The sequence below is a fragment of the Macaca nemestrina genome, chromosome 1 (assembly GCF_043159975.1).
Source record: "Macaca nemestrina isolate mMacNem1 chromosome 1, mMacNem.hap1, whole genome shotgun sequence".
NCBI classification, from domain to species: domain Eukaryota; kingdom Metazoa; phylum Chordata; class Mammalia; order Primates; family Cercopithecidae; genus Macaca; species Macaca nemestrina.
This window is the reverse complement of record NC_092125.1, coordinates 116,157,799-116,180,941: the sequence shown is the minus strand read 5'-3', so window position 1 is coordinate 116,180,941 and position 23,143 is coordinate 116,157,799. Positions and strand designations below refer to the sequence as shown.

Genomic DNA, 23,143 nt, shown 5'->3' with positions numbered 1-23,143 from the left:
CTGTGGATTAAGACAATTTGTGGATAGTGCCTGGCTCAGTCAGTCAGTGCATGTCATGTAAGAAACACACAGTACATTATTATTTTTCCTCTTACTCGATCCTAATATTGTTGTGGAGAGAGACTAGGAGACTTGATAGTAAATCAACCTGAATACATCATGAAATAAATACTTTGAGAAATGCTTATATGATTATAGCTGAAACTATGGGGTCTTCGATTAATCAAGTATTTTTTATTCTGCCCTCCCCCACCAATTAGCTTGTTATTCAGTCTTTCATTTTTGTGGTTACTCTAGAGATTAGAACACGCATCAGTGACCTGTTAGTGTCTACTCGTGATCCTTTTAACGCTTCCAGGATAATGAAAGACAACATTTAAGCTCCAATGTATTCCACCCCCCCTCACTTTTTCTGCTATTGATGTCATATGTTTTAATTATGTATATATTTTGAATTCCAGAAGACATTACTAATATTGTATTTATAGTCAATATTCTGTAGGTTTAGCCACATAGTTATTCTTTCTGTTGCTCATTTTGCCTTCTCACATTTCCGTGATTTCAAGTGGGATTATGTTCCCTCTATTTGAAGAACTCCCTTTAGTATTTCTTTTTGGTGCAATTAATTCTTTTTCCCTTGTTGAGAATTGGTTGAAAGCATGTTTATGTTGCCTTCCTATTTGAGGATTTTTTTTCTCTGTACAGAATCCTAGGTTAGCAGTTACTTCCTTTCATCACTTTAAAAATGCCTTTCTATGGTCTTCTCATGAGCATCATTTCTGTTGAAAGTTAGCCATCAGTTGTACTCCTGTTCCTTTCTTTGCCTTTCAGCAGTTTTGCTATGATTTACTGAGGTGTGGTTTTCTTCGTACTTATTCTGTTTATGATACATACCTTATCTTGAATCTGTGGCATGATGTCTTTTGTTGGTTTAATAAAAATCTTAGCCATTAGCTCTTCAAAAATCATACCTAATTCTACTACAGTCTCTCCCTGTCCTTCTGGACCTCTGTGACACATGTGTTTGGCCTTTTTACCGTGTCTTATAAATTCTTGCTGGCTTTTTTTCGTTCTTTTTTATACCCTGGGCTTCAGTTTGGATAACTTTTACTGACTTTTGTTTTATTTTGTTTTCTTTTTGTGATCGTTTTGTTTTTCTGAGACAGGGTCTCACTCTGTTGCCCAGGCGGGAGTGCAGTGGCACAGTCATGGCTCACTGCAGCCTCTGTCTCCTGGACTCAAGCAGTCCTCCCACCTCAGCCTCCTGAGTAGCTGGAACTACAGATGTGTGCCACCACACCTGGCTAATTTTTTTTTTTTTTTTTTTTTTTGATAGAGACAAGGTCTCACTATGTTGCCCAGGCTGGTCTTGAACCCCTGGGCTCAAGCAGTCCTCCTGTCTCAACCTCCCAGTGTTCTGGGATTATAGGTAAGAACAACTGTGCCTGGCTGCTGACTTCTTTTGTGCTGCATCTAATCTGCTGCCAAACCTGTTTATTGACCTCTTAATTTCAGATACTGTATTTTTTTTTTTTCAGTTCTAAAATATCAGTTTGATTGTTCTAATATATTTCAGTTTGGGTGAAATCCTGTTTTCTATTTCTTTCGTAAATTAATTATAGTTAGTTTACAGTCTATGTCTTATAAAACCAATATCTGGATCCCTGCAGGTCTGTTTCTATTGTCTATTTTTTCTCTTTTGTTTTTACTCATTTCGTTCTGTCATCTGGAATACCTGGTAAGTTTTGATTGAACACTGAAAAATTGTAGTGGCTCTATATGATGTTATCTTCTATCTGAGAAGATTTACTTTTTTCCTAACAGGCCTGTAGAGTAAGAGAAGCTCATCTTTATCCAGTGAGGAACTGAGATGCTTTGAGACTGTCTTTCCGTCTTGATGAGAGCTAGTTGCTTTTTCTGCTTTGCTCTTATTCCAAGAGCATAGCCCTTCCAGGGTTGTAACTGAAAATCTGAGTGTTTACCACCTTCCTTTGTGGACTCAGAATTCTAGTTTTTGTTTCCCCATATTGTGAGATGGTCAAAAATTTTACTTAAGCTTTTAGCCCCCTAGTGTTTATTTTCTGCTTAGCTTCTCAGCCACTTGCCACCTCCCCATACCCTTCAATGTATCTTTCATAATGTCAGTTACCTTGTGGGGAAAGCAATGTAGTATATCAAGCTCACTTCTCTGCTGTTGCCTTTTTTTTTCCTAGGATCTTGCTCCTCAAACTCTGACCTTCTTAGTATCCCTGAACTCCAGTTGTCTTCTTGGCCCCACAAGGTGCTGAAAGCTCTGAGTTACTAACTTCTACTTGGTTTCTAGCCTGCACCACTTAAAAATAGCAAATATCTGAAGAGAAAAGGCAGTGGGTATTGTTGAGTCCACCTCAGTATCTTTCTGTGATCTTGGACCCTTGAGCCTGGCTGCCTTGATTGTTCACCACTGCATTCAGTTAGCTTTTATCTGTCTTTTATGGTTTCTGTAGTGGGAGTGAGGGTAGGGGCGGGGGTTGCGGAGTGATCTGATATTAGCTACTCTATCATAGCAAAAAGCAAAAATCTAAAAGTAGAAATCTCAAGTATTGGTCTTTTGAAATTTAAACTCTGCTTACCACCCCCAAATATTTGAGTCAACTTCCAATGAAATACACATACATAGACGGAAACACTGCACAAAGCTGATAATCAAAGTGCCCTTATTTTGTCTTGGGTATCAAAGGTACTCTGAGGCTGTGGTAACTGCCCTGAGAGGTAAGAGAAACCTGTGTAGTTCTTGTTTTTTGGGAAATAATGTACAATGGTCCATCAACAGGTATTTTTTTTTTCTGGTATTAAATTTTAATGGAATTTTATTATGTGGATTTTTGTGTCATTGAACCACCCAGTAGTGTCCTCAATAGGACTTTTAAGACTGACAAATGTTTTTCCTATGAAGGTTTCTTATATTGACTCCTGAAAACAAACGAAGCCATAATTTAAGATTGTTACTTAGTAACGATGTTTTTATGGGGATCTAAACTAATACAGTTCAGGTAAAGAAGTGTTTGGGACTTTCAGTTTGAACACTGGTAGAACTTGGAAAAATAGAGAAAAATTTTCTTTTCCTCTTTTTCCCTCAGTTATCAACTGTGACAAAAGGTTTTGACAAAAATTGGCAACATGTGGCTATGTAGATATTCTTTTTGATTTGAAAAGAGCCATATGCTCTATTTTTTCCAAGTTATATTTATTTTTAAATACCATTAGCTGTTATTTAACAATATTACAAGAAATCTGTGCTAAATACCAGATTGCTTGGTGGCAATTTGAAATTCTGTTACCAAAATTTAAAATCTTGATTTGCATGGATGAGGGGGGCATCCTAGTTCTGCATGCAAGACAGTGCTCAGGTTTATATCTTTTCAGATTAGAATTTGATCTTTCAAGCATCTGTTCATATCTGCTTTACTTTTCCCAGTGGCGCTATCATATAGCCGATGTTGAAGGTACTTTTGCAGGTTGAGTTGGAACATGAAGGAAGGAATACCTAATTGATCCTAGGGGAATTGGGGAAGGCTTCACAGAGGAGGTGGTGCTGCAGCTGCCTCTTGCGAGAGGGTGAAGAGATTGATGAGAGGGTATTCCAGGTGATGGAGGTATGAAAGCAGAGGCCATGAAGCACTAGAGAGCATGGCACGTCCAGAAAGTGAAGAGATGTTTGTTTTGTGGGATAGAAGCATCAGAGAGTGGGAGAACAGTCGGAGATGAAGCTAAAGTAGTAGCCATGAGCCAGATCATGAATGGTCTTGTATGTCTTTTATTCATTCATTCATTCAACAAATATTTATTGAACAACTACTATTTTACCAGGTCCTGTTCTAGGCACTGCCATTCAGCAATGGACAGAACAAAAATCACTACTCATATAGAACTTACATTCTACTGGGGGAAAAAAAAATAAATAGTAGTAAAAACATAAATGTTCATAAAGTATTTTAGTAATAATGGATAAGAAGAAAATTTGGCAGGAGCAAGAATGGGGATGTGCCACTTTAGGGTGGTCAGGAAAGGCCACATTAAGAGGGGACATTAGAATACAGATCTGAAGCTGGTGAAGGAACCAGTGGGATGAATGTCTGAGAGTGTCCTGGTCTGAGGAAATGTGCAAGGGCCCTGAGGTTGCAGTAGGTGAAACCTTGGGAGCAGAGCATGGCTGGAGTATAGTGGAGGAAGAGGAATAGACAGGAGATCCAAGAAACAAAAAAGGCCAGGTCCTGTAAGGATTGCCTCCGTAAGGATTTCAGCTTTCATCTGAATGAGATGGGAAGGGATTGGAGACCTCTGACCAGAGTAAGATATAACCCAACTTAAATTTTTCAAAGATCACTTAGCTGTGTTGAGAGTAGAGAACAAGAATGGAAGCCAGGAGACCAGTAAGGGACGTTGCAGTAATGCAGATGAGAGGGGTGCTGGCCTGGGCCGGGGTGACAGCGATGGGGGAGGCTGATGGGTTGATTTTGTCCTATAGGTGATAAGGAGCCATTAGAGACTTTTGATCAGTGAAGTGACATTGGATTTGTATGTGAAAAATATGATTTTGGCAGCCCTGTGGAAGGATTGGAGAGTCCAGACAAGGAGATGAATCAGTTTCTAAAGCTCTCATCACTAAGGATAAAGATAGAGACCTTACAAGGATGCAGTCTCATGCTTGAGGATAGGTTGTCCACTCTGGCCAGCTTCTTGACAAGGGATAGGAATGGAAAAGATGAGCACATTAGGAAATTCCTCTGTAAACCTAGCCGAGGAAGCAAGGTGAATGATTATGATCAGGTTTATCTTAGAGGTGGCCTGCCCAGCACATAACCGCAGCCCCTTGCCACAGGCCAGGGATCGTGAGTGTTGTAAGTGCATTTCCTCATTTAATCCTTACCACAGCCCTCAGGGAGTGTGGTGACCATGGTCTCCATTTCACACATGAGGAAACTGAGGCACAAGAGGGTTAAGCACAAGGCTTAACCCTCTTGTGCCTCTAAAGAGTGTCCACCATGATGCTTTCTTCTAGAAGATCTCCTTGGGAGATTCAGAATTGTCTGGTTGTCTCAAGAATTAAATGTAAAAAAGTGATCACCTCATTTCTTTGTGAACTGTGGTAATGATGGCTTCAGAGAATTAGTCACTGCTGGGTAGTGATATATTATTTCAATGTTCTTTCAGTTGCCAGTGACAGAAATTATCTTTACTTTAAGAAACGTAAGTAGGCTGGGCTTGGTGACTATAATGTTATAATCCCAGCACTCTGAGAGGCCAAGGTGTATTAGTCCGTTTTCATGCTGCTGATAAAGACATACCCAAGACTGGGCAATTTACAAAAGAAAGAGGTTTAATGGACTTACAGTTCTACGTGGCTGGGGAAGCCTCACAATCATGGTGCAAGGCAAGGAGGAGCAAGTGACATCTTACGTGGATGGTGGCAGACAAAGAGAGGAACACTTGTGCAGGGAAACTCCCCTTTTTATAACCATCAGAGCTCATGAGACGTACTCATTATCATGAGAACAGCATGGGAAAGACCTGCCCTCATGATTCAGTTACCTCCTGCTGGGTCCCTCCTGCAACGTGGGAATTCAAGATGAGATTTGGGTGGGGACACAGCCAAATCATATCATTCTGCCCTGGCCCCTCCCAAATCTCATGTCCTCACATTTCAAAACCAATCATGCCTTCCCAACAGTCCCCCAAAGTCTTAACTCATTTCAGCATTAACTCACAAGTCCACAGTTCAAAGTCTCATTTGAGACAAGGCAAGTCCCTTCTGCCTATGGGCCTGTAAAATCAAATGCAGGTTAGTTACTTCCTAGATACAATGTGGGTACAGGCATTCAGTGAATACAGCTATTCCAAATGGGAGAATTTGGCTAAAACAAAGGGGCTATAGGCCCCATGCAACTGTAAAATCCAGCAGGGCAGTCAAATCTTAAAGCTCCAGAATGAACTCCGTTGACTCCATGTCTCACATCCAGGTGACGCTAATGCAAGAGGTGGGTTCCCATGGTCTTGGGCAGCTCTGCCCCTGAGGCTTTGCAGGGTACTGCCTCCCTCCCGGCTGCTTTCACAGGCTGGCATTGAGTGTCAGTGCCTTTTCCAGGTGAACGGTACAAGCTGTTGGTGGATCTACCGTTCTGGGGTCTGGAGGATGGTGGCCCTCTTCTCACAGCTCCACTAGGCCATGCCCCAATAGGGACTCTGTGTGGGGATCCTGGCCCCACATTTCCTTTTCCGCACTGCCCTAGCAGAGGTTCTCCATGAGAGCCCCGCCCCTGCAGCAAACTTATGCCTTTCATCCAGGTGTTTCCATACATCTGAAATTGAGGAGGAGTTTCCGAAACCCTAATTCTTGACTATTGTGCACTCACAGGCTTGACACCACGTGGAAGCTGCCAAGGCTTGGGGCTTGCACCCTCTGAAGCTGTGGCCCAAGCTCTGCATTGGCCCCTTTCAGCCATGGCTGGAGCAGCACCAAGTCCCTAGGCTGCACACAGCACAGGGACCCTGGGCCCGGCCCATGAAACCACTTTTTCTACTCTGGTTTGTAATGGGAGGGGCTGCCATGAAGACTTCTGACATGCCCTGGAGACATTTTCCCCATTGTCTGGGGGATTAACATTAGGCTGCTCATTACTTATTGCAGATTTCTACAGCTGGCTTGAATTTCTTCTCAGAAAATGGATTTTTCTTTTCTATTACATTTTCAGGCAAATTTTCCAAACTTTTATGCTCTGCTTCCCTTATAAAACTGAATGCCTTTAATAGCACCCAAGCCACCTCTTGAATGCTTTGCTGCTTAGAAATTTCTTCCACCAGATACCCTAAATCATCTCTCTCAAGTTCAAAGTCCCACAGGTCTCTAGGGCAGGGGCAAAATGCTGCCATTCTCTTTGCTAAAACATAACGAGAGTCACCTTTGCTCCAGTTCCCAACAAGTTCCTAATCTCCATCTGCGACCACCTCACCTGGGACCTTATTGTCCATATCGTTATCAGGCTTTTGGTCAAAGCCGTTCAACAAGTCTCTAGGAAGTTCCAAACTTTCCCACATTTTCCTGTCTTCTTCCGAGCCCTCCAAACTGTTCCAACCTCTGCCTGTTATCCAGTTCCAAAATTGCTTCCACATTTTTGGGTATCTTTTCAGCAACACCCCACTCTACTGGTGCCAATTTACTGTATCAGTCCATTTTCATTGCTTCTGTTAAAGACATACTCAAGACTGGGCAATTTACAAAAGAAAGGTTTAATTGGACTTACAGTCCACATGGCTGGGGAAGCCTCACAATCATGGCGGAAGGCAAGGAGGAGCAAGTCCCACCTTACGTGGATGGCGGCAGGCAAAGAGAAAAGGGCTTGTGTAGGGAAACTCCCCTTTTTATAACCATCAGATCTCGTGAGACTTATTCATTATCATGAGAACAGCACGAAAAAGACCTGCCCCCATGATTCAGTTACCTCCCACTGGGTCCCTCCCACAACACATGGGAATTCAAGACAAGATTTGGGTGGGGACATAGCCAAACCATATCACAAGGCCAAGATTTTGAGACCAACCTAGCAAGACCCCATCTCTACAAAAAAATTTTAAAGACTAGCTGGGCATGGTGTTATGGCGCCTGTAGTCCCAGCTGCCCAAGAAGCTGAGGTAGGAAGATCGTTTGAGCCCAGGAGTTGAGTGAGCTACAGTTGTGCCACTACACTCCAGCCTGGGTGACGGAGTGGGACTCTGTTTCAAAACAAACAAAAATTGTAGAAAACAAACATAAGTGGGGATGAATGGAATTGCAATAAACTAAAATGTCCAGGGAAAGGGGTGTGGGGTTGTGTGTATGTGTGGGTGTACATTCTTGCACAAGAAAGTGCGTGTTCGATTGCGTTGGGAATGGTATAGAAGGCATGACTGGATCCAACAGCTCAGATGCTGCCATTCGGCAGTGACTGGGGTGGCTTTCTGACCTCTGTCGTTCAGGTGCTGGGTCCTGGGCCTGGGTCTCTTCTCCTATGGATGACTTCTCCTCATGGTCAGGAGACCCACCTATGTGCAGTTTAGAGTACATCATCTTTATATTACCTTGATTCCACTGGAAGCTAAAGCCTCTAAGAAGCTTCAGCAAAAAAGAGCCAGGAGAATTCTGATTTACCTGGTTTTAGCCCCAGTGCCCATATGTGGGACTGGGGGTACCGTCAGCCTCATCTAAGACAGTTAAAGCTGGGCAGCCACTGCGGGTCTGCCTCATGGTTGCCAGAATTAACAGGTGTGAGGTCAGGGTGTCATCCTGAGCCACTGAATTGCCTTAGAAGTAGCATGGGCTAGGTGGGCTGGCTCATGCCTATAATCTCAGCACCGTGGGAGGCCAAGGTTGGAGAATTGCTTGAACCTGGGAGTTTGAGACCAGCCTGGGCGAAATAGCGAGACCCCATCTCTACGAAAAAGTGGAAAAATAGCTGGGTGTGGTGGTGTGCACCTGTGGTCCCAGCTACTCATGAGGCTGAGGTGGGAGGATCGCATTAGCTCAGAAGGTTGAGGCTGCAGGGAGCTGTGATCATGCCACTGCACTCCAGCCTGGGCAACAAAAAAAAAAAAAAGAAGGAAGGAAGAAGGGAAGAGAAAGGAAGGGAGTAAAAGAAGGGGGAAAGAAAGAAAGAAGGGAAGAAAAGGAAGGAAGGAAAGATAGATGGAAGGAAAGAAAGAAGTATCACATTCCAGCACTACTCCTCAACAGTATGTGGGGTTGGTTCAACCATTCTCTGCAGAAAGATATGTGACCCATAGTTCTTCTAAGTTACCAGCACCCATAACTTTATTTTATTTTTAGGGAGAGTAATGTGATTTAGGGTTCAGCAACTTTTCTTTGAGCTGGAGTTCAGTCTGGACCTGCCCCCAAGATGGGCTGGGAGGGGAAGGCAGTCAGTTAGCCCCTTCTCAGAACCCACACTCTTCCCCATCACCTTTTTTCTTACATGGATACTTCCTGTTTCGCTTCTCAAAGTAAATAATAATAGGTGGAGAAAACGAGATAGCTTTAACACGGTGATCTTTTTTTTTTAACCTTGACTCAAATTAAGGTATAAGGTTTTCATCATCTTCTGGTACACACATACTTTTGTTAACTTAACAAAATGTAATGAAACAATATTTATCTCTTACTAAATGCAATGTACTAATATTTAGTATTTTCTATTTGGTTTAATTTTGTCTTTAAAAACATGCACATGCTGGTCACGACTACTATAAATTCATTTCACAAGCCACTAAAGGGTGGCAACCCAGAATTTGAAAACATGAATTAAACCCGTGAAAAAACAGTGGCAGTAGTAGATTAGTTTGCTAGAGCTGCGGCAACAAAGTACCATGAACCAGGTTGCTTAAACAGACATTTATTGCCTCACAATGCCGGAGGCCAGAAGTCTAAGATCAAGGTGTTGGGAGTGGTTCCTGCAGAGGGCTGACAGGGAGAATCTGTTCCATGCTTCTCCCTTAGCTTCTGGTGGCTTGCTGGCAATTTTTGGCGGTCCTTGGCTTGTAGACATATCTGCTTAATCTCTGCCTTATCTTCATGTGGCTTTCTCCCTGTGGGCATGTGTGTGTCCAAATTACCCACTTTTTAAGGATACAGTCATATTGGATTAGGGGCTCACCCTATTCCAGTATGACCTCATCACAACGAATTATATCTGTGACCACCCTGCTGCCAAATATGGTCGCATTCTGGGGTACTGGGGGCTAGAAGTTTCACATAGGAATTTTGGATGGGGACACAGTTCAACCTATAAAAAATGATAAACATACAATATTAATAAAATGTTCCCGTTTCCTGGAGCCCTTATTACATGGCAGACTCTCACCTAGACATTTTATTTCATTAACTCAGTGAAGCCTTCTTGTCCCAGTTCATAGTGGCAGAAGTCAAAGGTAAGAGAGGTCTCAGATTGAAACTTAGGTCTCCTTGATTTCAGACGTACTTTCTCTTTTATATATTGTTGCAAGAACATCAAGAAGGAGCCATATGTGTTTATTTGGTGCAATTGAAATGCTAAACAGGTAGTAAATATACACTGCAAAATCATGCTGAAGTTGATTGCAGTGGAGACATCTTAAAGGACTCACAGGTGCCAGTCGTAGGGTCCCTACCAGAGAGGCCTGGGAATTGCACACTCTTAGGGAAGGAAAAGCTAGTAAAGTCTTGTCTGTGTCCACTGGGCTTATCCCCGGCAACCAGCTGCTGCATTCCTAAGAACACCCAGCAACCAGCCTGCCTCTCTCCCTTTGTGCTCCCCCATCCTCATTCTGAATTTAGATCAGAACAAAGAGTAGAGAAGGAAATGAGCCAGAAAATAGAAAATTAATACTTGGTAAAATCATCATATTTTAAAATTAACTTATCGGCAATGTCAGATAACAGGAGTTAAATCATTTTATCAGCAGGCTGCTCTAGGATTTAAAAATTGGCATCCGTCATTGTAAATCAGGTCTCAGGAGCCCCAGGGAATAATGGTCTCTAGGGATGAGGGCTGATATAGGGTGGGCAGAAATGTAAACACTTGACTAGCTGTGCGCTTTTCTTTCACACAAAACCTAAAATATTTTTACATCACATCGAGTGGTTAGGGTGTGTTAAATAGTAACTGGAGGGAAGAAATTATTGAGGTTTACGGTCAACCTGCTTTTAATGCTTATCTTCCTCCCTCTTAGTCCTGGGAAACTGGTTGTGTGAGAGGTGCTCATTTTGAGGTTGTATTCGTGGCTCATTATTTAAGGGACAGGCTTAACCTTCTGCATAGACACATTTTCCCTGGTGGTTTGGCTATCACGTTTCTGCCATGCCTGTGAGCAGGAGCATCCACAGGTTTGCCACATTTGTCCCGGGAAGACTTTCTGTGATTAAAGACCTGCCTTTCATCTCTTATCATTGCAGCTCTTTGTCGAGGCCGTGTGGTGAGAGTCCCCACAGGGACCCTGGTTCGAGTGGTGGGCACTGAGCTGGTCATCCCCTGCAACGTCAGTGACTATGATGGCCCCAGTGAGCAAAACTTTGACTGGAGCTTCTCATCTTTGGGGAGCAGCTTTGTGGAGCTTGCAAGCACCTGGGAGGTGGGGTTCCCAGCCCAGCTGTACCAGGAGCGGCTGCAGAGGGGCGAGATCCTGTTAAGGCGGACTGCCAACGACGCCGTGGAGCTCCACATAAAGAACGTCCAGCCTTCAGACCAAGGCCACTACAAATGTTCAACCCCCAGCACAGATGCCACTGTCCAGGGAAACTATGAGGACACAGTGCAGGTTAAAGGTACAGTCCTCACATGGGCTTGTTATGCCAGGGGCCACACCTTTCTCTGCCCCTGGGCTGTGGTTGACTTTGTCAAGAGACTTAATTTCTCTGACGCTCTGCTCCCTCCTCTGTCCGGGGGAATAATCATGACTTACCTGATTAAAGGCAGGGATGGGCCAGATGACCTTAGAGGGTCCTTTCTCTTCACTCCAGTATGGTTCTGAGCCACCCTATGCCCAGTGAGGTGGAGGCAGCATGATGCGGTGGTGGAGAGCTGGCTCTGGAGCGAGGTTGCCTGTGCTTGTTTAGTCCAGTTGCTGGCTCTACTACTTGTCAGCTGCATGACTGTGGGCATGTGACATGCCTCAGCTTCCTCCTCTAAACTTAAAGGTTGTGAGGACAGGTGAGTTACCAGGTGTAAAGCCTTAGAGCAGTGCCATGGTAAGCATTCAGTGGTTAGTGACAGGAAGGGGATGGTCATGTTAATGATGCTCAGGTTTATGGGAATAACAGGCACTTCAAAGTTCATGTCTTTCTCTGTGACTTTCATGATTTAAAAGTACGTATTTGTACCAGAAGTTGTATGTGTTATATGTAGAGAAAGAAGATGTGGTCTCTACTAGCTTATTGACCTAGCTTTGCAAATAATTACACCTTATGTACCTGGAATGTTTTGGGATTTGTTTTGGGGGTTTTGTTTGTTTGTTTCATTTTCCAAGTCCTTTTAGATGTACTCACACATTCAATTCTCTGAACCCAATCAAAATAGGGCAGAATATTTCCCTAATTTATACATGAGAAAATGGAAGAGCATAGGTTAATTACTTGCCTAAAATCACACAGCTAATTAGTAAACGAGCAAGAACAAATCATTTTAATTTGGGGCTAAGAAAATAGAAACATTATAATTTGTTGTTATTGTTACTTAATTATGCATTTATTTGTACCCTGCCTTGTTCCCAAAAGGATTTATGTCTGGGTCAGAATGTATGTAATTATCAGAAAGTAGAAAATGCACATGGTGATATAAAAAGCGAGGGTTGATTGAGGCATTCATTCCCTCATGACTTGTACAACCCTACCATAGCTCAGAGACTGTTCCCTCACTAGACTCATCAGGGGATAAAACTGCTGTGTCCATTAAAGAAGTAATGAAACACCCAACCTACCTCTTTATTCCTATAGAAAATCCCGGACATGTTTTTTAGAAAAAGACACTCTGGTATTGGAGCTAAATAATGCCACATGCCACCTTTTCATTAAGCCAGACACACCCTTGTATCCCCTTGGAGTCTCCTCTTGAGTGGGAGGGAGGGTAAGGGGAGAATTCCCCTACCCCCATCCCACTTCCTCCAGTGTGTTTCAGCCTCTTGTGCTGTCTGTGGAAGGCAGGAGACACAAGAGGAGGCCTTTCTTGGGTGAGGAAAGCAATGGATGACCATGAGAGAGACTGACTGCTGCCCAGGTGGAGCCTCTGGTGGTTGCCATGTGTGGTCCAGGGTCTGCCTGGCCTGCAGCTTCATGGCTCTTGAAACCATTCATCTGTGCTCTGAGAGATGAGCTGGCCTTGAGAACTGAGTCATATTAGCCAGACTCACAGACTGATATATATATATACTAGAAGGTCATTATATTTATTTTGCCGTAGAGATGGGTCTTCGGGATGTGTCCTCCTAAAAATGTAGCAGCTTTTAAATGTTACCTAGAATAGCCCCTTCTCAAGGACACTGAATTAGTTTCTGAGTGTGGAATTGGGGGTAAAAAACCAAAGAGATGATGAATAGTGGTGTTGGAGGGTCCTCTTAGCCAGCTCATCGACAAGCCTGATAGATGTTTCCTGCTCCTTGGTAGTGGCCCCCTTTCTGGTTACCAGAGTAGCAGTATCCATCGCTTACTGCTTTTTTCCTGAATACACCAGTGATACTTACTTGATCACGGCCCCCTTTTTCTAGACTGTAGAAGTGCCTGGGCCGGTTCCTATCATGTGGATATGCTGTGTTCACCCTAGACATTCTTGGTTATTCCCCAGGCTGCAAGCCACAGGCAGCTCATGCCATCCTTTCTCCCCGGTGGATCTTGCTACTTTAAGTCTAGAAGGTCACTTTATCTGCAGATTCTGCAGGCTGCCTACCCTAGCCCTGGTCCTAACCAAAGAAATGTTTGACAGTCATACCCAATGTTTTATCATGACTGCTGAGTGCCAGGCACGGTCCTGGGAACTTGCCCTGTTTAACTTAACTCTCAGGCCAACTCTATGATGAAGATCCAGCTATCATCCCCCTTTTAGGAAACTGAGGCACAGAGGGGTAAAGTAACTTTCCTTAAGGGTGGCAGAAGCACATCCCATCCCCAAGGCACGACTCCCACAGGGAGTTTTCACCATCCACTTATAGCATGGGGTTTTTTGGTACCTTTATTTTTCTTTTTCAAGTCAGAAAGTCAATTGAGATTACAGATGAATCCAAATGGGAAAACGTGCCCATCCGGGCCCTGGAATGGGGGAGGAAGGAGGAAATTGTGGTTGCAGCGGTGGACTGGCCCTTGCTGGCTGGGGTCGGTGTGGACGGGCTGCTGACCCAGCTTTGTCTCTCCGCAGTGCTGGCCGACTCCCTGCACGTGGGCCCCAGCGCGCGTCCCCCGCCGAGCCTGAGCCTGCGGGAGGGGGAGCCCTTCGAGCTGCGCTGCACCGCCGCCTCCGCCTCGCCGCTGCACACGCACCTGGCGCTGCTGTGGGAGCTGCACCGCGGCCCGGCCCGGCGGAACGTGCTCGCCCTGACCCACGAGGGCAGGTTCCACCCGGGCCTGGGGTATGAGCAGCGCTACCACAGTGGGGACGTGCGCCTCGACACTGTGGGCAGTGACGCCTACCGCCTCTCCGTGTCCCGGGCTCTGTCCGCCGACCAGGGCTCCTACAGGTGTATCGTCAGCGAGTGGATCGCCGAGCAGGGCAACTGGCAGGAAATCCAAGAAAAGGCCGTAGAAGTTGCCACCGTGGTGATCCAGCCGACAGGTGAGCTGGAAACGATGCATTATAGGTGCTGTTATTTTGTGACTAATGATAGTGGTATAAAGAACTGGGCCAGGGAGCCCCATGGCCTTCTGACAACTGTTTCTGCTTCCCATGTGAGGCCTTATTTTTAGGGGAGAAGGGAGTAGGGTGTTGAGAGGCTGGAGGTGTGTATGGGGGTGCATTTGTTTTGTGCTGAGGATGTCTGTTGTTTTGCTTCGCAGCTGTTTTTATCTAAATTCATGTCCATGGAAAACCACAGCCTGCACGTAACACGAAGGCAGATCTTTCATTCAGAGTTTAGGTGCCGCAGTCCCTCAGCCAGATTAGGTGGGGCTTGGTGTTCAGTGGGGCTTTGGGGTGAAGGTGCCACACCCTGCCCCCTAAGCTTTATCGGGTTTGGTGTTTCCTGAGTCCTTGGACCTGCCTTTCTCTGCAGCTGTTGGGGTGTGTGCCTGGCTCATCCCAAAACCTTTCATCTAACTTGTATCCTGTAGGCCTGCCCTTCGGTCCCCTCAGATGTGCCTTTCCTGGTAGTGGGAGGAGCTCTCCAGAGCAGGGCCACTTGCTTTCCTGTGTCATACAGACCACAGGAGCATCCAGTCATGGGGTCTATACAAGAAGCCCTTTGTCCTGTCATCTGTGAATCAGCTTTTTTTTTTGTTTCCCAACCCTCTACTGCAGTTATAGAAGTAATTAAGAAAATACAAAATGCGTTTTAGAAAACACATAAAAATAAAAGGAAAATATGCTGTTGTTGACTCATTGTCCAGCCAGCATCAATGGAGAACCTACTGTGTGCTCAGCTCTGTTCTGGGCCCTTAGGTCAGAGGTATTTGAGGCTTGTTCCCATGGACTGTGGAGCTTCAGGCTTCACAGAGACAGTGTATAGAGACCAAGGCAGGGCAATGTCATTGCTCAGGATGAATGGATGTCCTTGGTTTTCTGCGAGTCTGACATCTTCAGATCTCAGAGTACTTTGCTGCTGTTGCTGCTGCCTTCTGTTTTTTAAACTGGGAAGACCTTGGTTGTGGGACTCATTTCCTGAGCATGAATGTGAATATGTGGCATCTCTGTTGTTCAGACGGGAAGGAAAGCAGGAAACAATACGCAGGGGGAATATTTTGTCTCTGAAGCTGCATTGTCCTGAGCTCTTTACTCTGCACTTATACCACAGCACAGAACCTGGATTTGGAAAAGTGGGTGGTGTAAAAGCAGGTCTGCAGTTCTTGAGTGACTGTGGCCATCGAGGAAAGGAGCTGCTCATTACCGGTCAATCTGGGCTCCAGTGGCTGCAGAAATCGCTTTCCAGATGGACTTAGGTTACCTTCCTGATCAGAAGTGATTGCTCTGGAATCTGCCTTAAGAAACCTCTGTATATTAAACTTGCATCAAACAACTCTTTTAATGAGGCAGAAGAGTTAAGAGTTTCAGCTTTGTAGAAAGTTACACTTTTATGAAAGAATATGAATTCTAAAGACATTTCTTTGTTTCAAACACACCACAAGACCTGTAATATCTACCTAAGAGACTTGAACACTCTGAACTTATTAGGCAGGTAATATCTGGCTCTCAGATGAAACAGCGTTCATAATCTTGCCGTGCCATGAGACTTTTCGACAGCCTTTTGAAACCTGCAGACCTTTTCTCAGAATTACCATGTTTTAATTCATAAAATACAGTACACAAAATGACAAAGGAAAATAATTATATAGAAAGTTATCAAAATGCTTGTAAAGCAAATTGGTTTTGTAGTAATATTATGCAGCTTTATTAGTGCATTGATAATAAGATAGTGGCAGGCTTAACGACAACTGTACTTTCTGAATAGTAATGAGTATACATGATATTTCAGGATGTCTGCAGCAACTGTAATGTGATGGGAAGGTATCTGTGATTTCTATTTGGGGTAGTCCCAGACACAGGCAATACTATACTGGTTTGTTGCTTACTTTCACAGTGGCAGGAGATGCTATATTTCAGGTGCAGATTAATAAAAATAAAGATGGAGTTTTTTCCTATCCAAGTTCATAGACTCTCTGAATTCTCTTTGTGGACCCCAGGCTAAGAACCGCCACACTAGGCTTATGGTCCTTCTCTTCTTGTGCACACCTGCACTGTCCGTAGCTGGCTGCTTATATATTCTCATCACGTTGTTATGATAGATGGCACAGAGTGAAGCTGTGCTACCCATGTGGCAGTGAGCCTCCTCTCCAGCCCCTCCTCCCTGTCGTGGGAGTGGTCTGGTTACTGCAAACTTTGTGTCTGATTTATGGATTTAGTTATATTCACGGACAGAGAACCTGCCCCACCACAGGCTTTGTCTGAGGTCCCTTCTTTCATTACAAATACTTAGAACTGGTCCTTTATTTTCCTTTAACCTACTCCATCCTGTCTCCCAGCAGTAAACTCCCAAATCCAGAATGTGTGGGACCTCTGGTTAGTGATGTGACAAGACACTGAGCCACTTACACAGAGAAAATTACAAAGTGAACTGCACAGCTGAAGAGACACCCCTGCCAATATTTTCTGAACCTGAGACTCTGTTTTCTCCATCCAGAGAGTCCACAGCTGCTTGTTAAGTACTTCTTCACTGACCCGACTCCCTCCTGAGTCGTCTTTTACTTCCAGTAGCTGAAGTCCTGGCAGAGGTGACTCCAGCAGGATTCCAGGGTTTCTGGCCACAGGCTTTGACTGTAGAATGGTTCAAACTGCAGAGCCTGGCTCAGGGCAGCAGTTTCCATACTTAGTCCTCTCAAATGATACCCTCAGGTTACTTTTGGCCCCTTTAAAGAGGTGAGGGAGAGAAAGAATAAGACTAGGTGGAAGGAGAAAATGAACTTTTAAATTCCCTTTTCTAATACTGTGCCCACCTCATTTTCTGTTTTCTGTCTAGATGGATCTTGAACTTGACTTGAAATATTTGTTTGAAATATTGTCAGGCTTTGGACATATTCATATGAAAGTAATTTACGCCAAAGAGCATGGGCTTTGGAGTTGGTCTTTTCTGAATTGGGTCCCTGAACTTACTGGGGCCAGTGCAATGCTGTTGATGCCAGCGACTTGCTAGAAGACCAGGGCCGTGCCTCTGCTTGAATCCCCTGGGAGGTGCTTGGTACTTGTCATCTAAGTAATTGTTCCCGGGCATTTCACAAGTTGATGTTTTTCTACTCCGATTACAGATGCTCTTTTAAAATCTTCTGAAAAGAATAAAATGTTTCCACGTGAAAGCTTTGACAGGGGAATGCTGGAACTAGATCTGTCTTGAATCTGTGACACTAAATACTTCATCTAAATATAGTCTGCTTTTAATTATCCACACTAATGAGAAAGGACAGTAGTGCAGATAATCGAAAAATCATCGTATTTTAGTTTTAGGATATGTTTTATGATTGGCTTTTATGTGGGTATATCTAAGAAATAAATGATACTCTCAGTACATTACATTTTGAAGACTTGACTCAAGGAAAATTGTCTGGTTTCACTTTCCTGGCCCTTCTGTTAGGATTTTTCCCATTTATCCCTTAGACAGTTTCACCCTCACTTCTGCTGCCCTATTCCCTAGCCCCCAGTTAACAATATGTACCAGTCAGAACCAAACCTTCCTTTTCTGTAAAATCACCCAAGTTTCATCATGCACATGGAGAATGTATAATTTTAGTTTTATAGTCTTTTTTTTTTTTTTTGAGACGGAGTCTCACGCTGTTGCCCAGGCTGGAGTGCAGTGGCGCGATCTCGGCTCACTGCAAGCTCTGCCTCCCGGGTTCACGCCATTCTCCTGCCTCAGCCTCCTGAGTAGCTGGGACTACAGGCGCCCACCACCGCCCCCGGCTAATTTTTTTTTTGTATTTTTAGTAGAGACGGGGTTTCACTGTGGTCTCGATCTCCTGACCTTGTGATCCGCCCGCCTCGGCCTCCCAAAGTGCTGGGATTACAGGCTTGAGCCACCGCGCCCGGCCTTTTTTTTTTTTTTTTTTTGAGACAGAGTCTCACTCTGTCACCCAGGCTGGAGTGCACTGGCGCGATCTCGGCTCACTGCAAGCTCTGCCTCCCAGGTTCACGCCATTCTCCTGCCTCAGCCTCCTGAGTAGCTGGGACTACAGACGCCCGCCACCATGCCCAGCTAATTTTTTGTATTTTTTTAGTAGAGACAAGGTTTCACCATGTTAGCCAGGATGGTCTCAATCTCCTGACCTCGTGATCCACCCGTCTCGGCCTCCCAAAGTGCTGGGATTACAGGCGTGAGCCACCGTGCCCGGCTAGTTTTATAGTCTTCAGTAGACTGCTTATCAAAAGATAGCATAACAGTGAAGAGCAGAGTTTCTTTTTTTGTTATTATTATTATTATTATACTTTAAGTTCTAGGGTACATGTGCATAACGTGCAGGTTGGAGCAGAGTTTCTAAAGGCAGATAGCCTGGATTTGGATTCCATCTGTGCCACCTATCAGCTGTGTGACCTTGGGCAAGTTACTTAACTTCTCTGTGCTTCAATTTCCTCATAGTAAAATTAGGATAATAGTAGTACCTACCTCTTAGGGTTGTTTTGAGGATTATTATATGTAAAACACTCAAAACACTGCCTGGCATATATAGCAGGTGTATATAAATGTTTGTGGCTATTGTTTTTATAAAATAAAAAGAAATGTGGTATGTTCTGTTAATTTATTCATTAAATAATTCTCAAGCACTTACAACTGTACAAAGCCTTCTAACTTTAATACTGTAAATAAGAACTTAAAAGGAGATGCTCTAAAGAGGGTGGAGAATAGAAGGGGCAAACATAATCGATTACCTAGATGTATTTGTTTTTCATTTTCAAGTTCTGCGAGCAGCTGTGCCCAAGAATGTGTCTGTGGCTGAAGGAAAGGAACTGGACCTGACCTGTAACATCACAACAGACCGAGCAGATGATGTCCGGCCCGAGGTGACATGGTCCTTCAGCAGGACACCTGACAGCACCCTACCTGGCTCCCGCGTGTTGGCGCGGCTTGACCGTGATTCCCTGGTGCACAGCTCGCCTCACATTGCTTTGAGTCATGTGGATGCACGCTCCTACCATTTATTGGTTCGGGATGTTAGTAAAGAAAACTCCGGCTACTATTTCTGCCACGTGTCCCTGTGGGCACCCGGACACAACAGGAGCTGGCACAAAGTGGCAGAGGCCGTGTCTTCCCCAGCTGGTGTGGGTGTGACCTGGCTAGGTGAGTGGTTTGGAGAATGACTTTTAACCTCTTCAGCTTAACCCCTCCTCGGAGTTCCTGAAGGAGTTATCTCAGGAGGCTCTGCACTTTGCATTATTTTGACATTATTTCTGTTGGTTCATGCATACTTTGGCCCAGATAGATCTCAAGCTGGGGATGAAATAGAATCTGGCAGGCAAGGGAAATGTTTAGATAATGTGGCCTCAGTTGTCTCAATACCCTCATTTGAGAGTATATAGTTTCCTTTTGTTGTCGACATTTGCAGGGTCAGGGCACTGCTGAATGGCTCTTTGAAATGAATCTTTGTTGGAGGGAGAACACTGCCATTCTTCGTTTGTTTCTCTTAGACTCCTAGGTGCTCCCTGGCAGGAGCTGGTGCTTTTCCAAAGCCCAATGCAGAAAGAGAATTCCTTCAGTTATTGGAAAGCGTGTTTTGTTTTTTTTTTTCACGTCACACCCTGGAATCCCACAATATATCTTTATATACCAGTTACAACTAAAGGGCCCGCCTGCTTCTGTTGGCTTGTTTTGTGGGTGCTCTCACTCCGGATTATAATTTCCCCAGTGGAAGAGCAGCGTGGCTCTCAAATGTTGACCACCTTGCCACCCATTTTATAACAACCTGCTGTATATGTGAAGATCTTTGGCATGTCCTCTTATTTTATACTAAGCTCCTCTTTCCCTACCTCTTTTTTCCCTAAATGTTTGCCCTCTCGGCAAAATGTACACTAACTTTTCCTAATTTTTGTTATGCCTTATAATTGCAAGTAATCAAAGGAGGGATGAGGTCAAGCTGGGTGTGGAAAGCTTCGCTCCCCACCTCCATTATTACAGAGATGGGACAGGCCTACCATCACATTCTCCCCTGTTTTGCTCTCTCTACTGTCCGTGAGTGCCTGAGCCCTGATGAAGGCATTTGGCATTGCTCTGATTATTAGCAGGCAAAACAGATCTTTAAAGGCCAGGAAACCATTTCCTCCTTTGTCTGATCCTTCTGCTATGACCTTCAACTCATACTTATCTCTTCCTTATCTCTGCATGGAAATCTGCTTTTGGGTTAGTGGCATATTCAGTCTCTTTATTCTCCCCGCTAATAAGCCTTTATTTGGCAAAGATGGGGAGTTGGCCAGTGGAGACAGAGGGGGCAGGGAGAAGAGCAATGAGAGTAAGCAGAAGGGACAATCCGATTCCGATGGAGACGAGGCAGGGTGTTCATCAGCCCTGTTAGCAAAGTGATCCTTTGATATCTGGAAAGAAAGAAGCGGGGTTTATCTGGTGAGCTTTTTATTCCTGCCGTCTGAACCCCGTGCAAGAGAGTCACTATGAAGTACTGAACTGGAACAATGTTGGCCCAGCTAGAACTCTCCTTAGCAACCTTCAAAATAAAACAGATGTTGTCAGCACCAAAAGAAGATTTTTCATCTCTGGAGCTGAATTTGTCTCACAGCTCTGATCCTTGGTGTATTGTATGGTGCTGTCAAATCCCAGCACTGGCTCTCCGTACCCGCTCCCCCTTCAACTTCTGAATCCCAGCTCGAGGACTTTTTTTTTTTTTTTCATTGAAAGTGCTGCTTGCACTCCAATTTGAGGCTTCTTTGAAGTACTTGTGCATTGATCCCGGCATACCCGGGGGGAAATGCAGGGACTGTCAGACAACAGGAGGGGAGCTCTGGGAGAAATGGGCTCCTTTAACTGGAAGGGATTTGTTGGTAGCTGTGTTCTCCAGAGGGTGAAAAGAAATAAAGAGACTAAATTGTGGAAGAGGCTCAGTTATTATCCAAAGGATCCTGTCATTTGTTTTCCTATGGAGTGCCACTACCATTGTGAAAGTCATCAGTGTGCTTTTCCCTGACTGATGCTAACAGATATAGAACCTGCATCTTCCCTGGTGCTTTGCACGTAATAAGCACTCAATAAATATTAGCTGAGTGGGTAAATAAACCAGTACCCACACATGAATTTTGTTAAAATTTGTGCATAGGAGAATTAGAATTGCTAGGAAAGCAGTAATGTTCAACTCCTAGGATATTCAGAGATATTTGCCCCTGAGTAAACCTAACGAAAGTGCGAGTGGTATGAAAAACAATTGCGTTCTTCTTTTGTGTTCCTCTTAAATCTTCTCCTCCTTCACTGTGCCTATGACTCAGACCACTACAGCTGCTTGGATGCTTGTCAGGAGCGGGTAGGGCATGAGCACAGCAGCAGGTCCTTCTCAAAGAATTCCCCGCTGGACTCTGTCCAGAAGCCAGTGAGCCTGGCCTGACACTCCATGGTTGTCTCTAGATACGTAACGTGCACGTATATGCATATGGATACCGTACCACATACAACTTGGGACAAATATAAGGTAATTGAGAAGTGACCAAAAAAGATAGACAACCTGCCAAGCACTCTGTTTATATAGGTGGTCTCAGGTCGTGTAACTCTGGACTGTTGTCACAGAAAAGTTCTCGAGAGGGCTGGTTTGCCACACAGGTAAGATGCAAAACTCAGTTTTGCCACTTGGCAGATTAAAATGAGTAATTAAGGCCGGGCGCGGTGGCTCAAGCCTGTAATCCCAGCACTTTGGGAGGCCGAGACGGGCAGATCACGAGGTCAGGAGATCGAGACCATCCTGGCTAACCCGGTGAAACCCCGTCTCTACTAAAAAATACAAAATAGCCGGGCGAGGTGGCGGGCGCCTGTAGTCCCAGCTACTGGGGAGGCTGAGGCAGGAGAATGGTGTGAACCCAGGAGGCGGAGCTTGCAGTGAGCTGAGATCCGGCCACCATACTCCAGCCTGGGCGACAGAGCGAGACTCCGTCTCAAAAAAAAAAAAAAAAAAAAGAGTAATTACCATTTATTATCTACTGTGTGCCAGGCACTGGACTAAGGACCTTATATGCATTAAATGTTCAATGTGAAAATATTTTTGGCCTTGGGACTCAGCTTCACTCCTGAAACTCCAGAGCATAGTCCTAAGAGCTGGGTAGTTCTTGGCTTCATTTGCTTGGGGCTTGTGTACTGAGCTAGGTGAGGGGGTTGAAGCTGATTGGGGCTTTCTAGAATTCCACTGTGCTAAGCAGGAAGAGAGGGCGATGACGTGAATGGGTCTGGCAAGTCCAGAGCACTTGCAGCCATTGAGAGGATCATGATAATTTTTTAGAGGGTGAGAAAAAACCTCTTTTACTTAGAGTGTATGTCCTACTTTGAAGGGAAAGAAAAAAGATTTAAGTTGGCTTGCAAAATGAAGTACAATTTAAAGCAGGAAACATAAAAATAAAATCAAGATCAAAAGGGTAAAAGAAGAATAGATATTGCAAGGTGGTTGGTATGAATTAGTTATTATATTTGAGCACTGAAATTGCCTCTGAAGTTCTGAAGAGTTGAGACAAAAAAAAAAAAAAAAAAAAAAAAGATGTGATTATACAGTTCTCCTCTGAGGAAGGAAAACATAAACTCTCTCAGAGAGACAGACTTTCTCTTGGCACTGAATTTATCATGTGCTCTTTCATTTTGGGGCATTGGAAAACATAATGGACAGGGCTTTCAACTGTCCTTTTACAAAAGGCCCTAAATGATTGTTTAAATGGATGTTTCTTATATCCACCCTCTATAAAAGCTGAGGACATAAATCTTAAGTGTGTGAAGGGTTTCTGTAAGA

At 44.3% G+C, this 23,143-nt stretch overlaps 1 protein-coding gene across 1 annotated transcript in view; it reads left to right on the top strand.

Annotated features, from left to right (window-relative positions):
• The window catches only part of LOC105479109 (prostaglandin F2 receptor inhibitor), a 78,064-nt gene that overhangs the window by 23,523 nt on the left and 31,398 nt on the right, over positions 1-23,143 (top strand). The window contains exons 2-4 of the mRNA XM_011736925.3: positions 10,940-11,308; positions 13,887-14,300; positions 19,120-19,500. Coding sequence (XP_011735227.2) covers positions 10,940-11,308; positions 13,887-14,300; positions 19,120-19,500 — 1,164 coding nt within the window. The remainder of the gene's footprint in view (positions 1-10,939; positions 11,309-13,886; positions 14,301-19,119; positions 19,501-23,143) is intronic.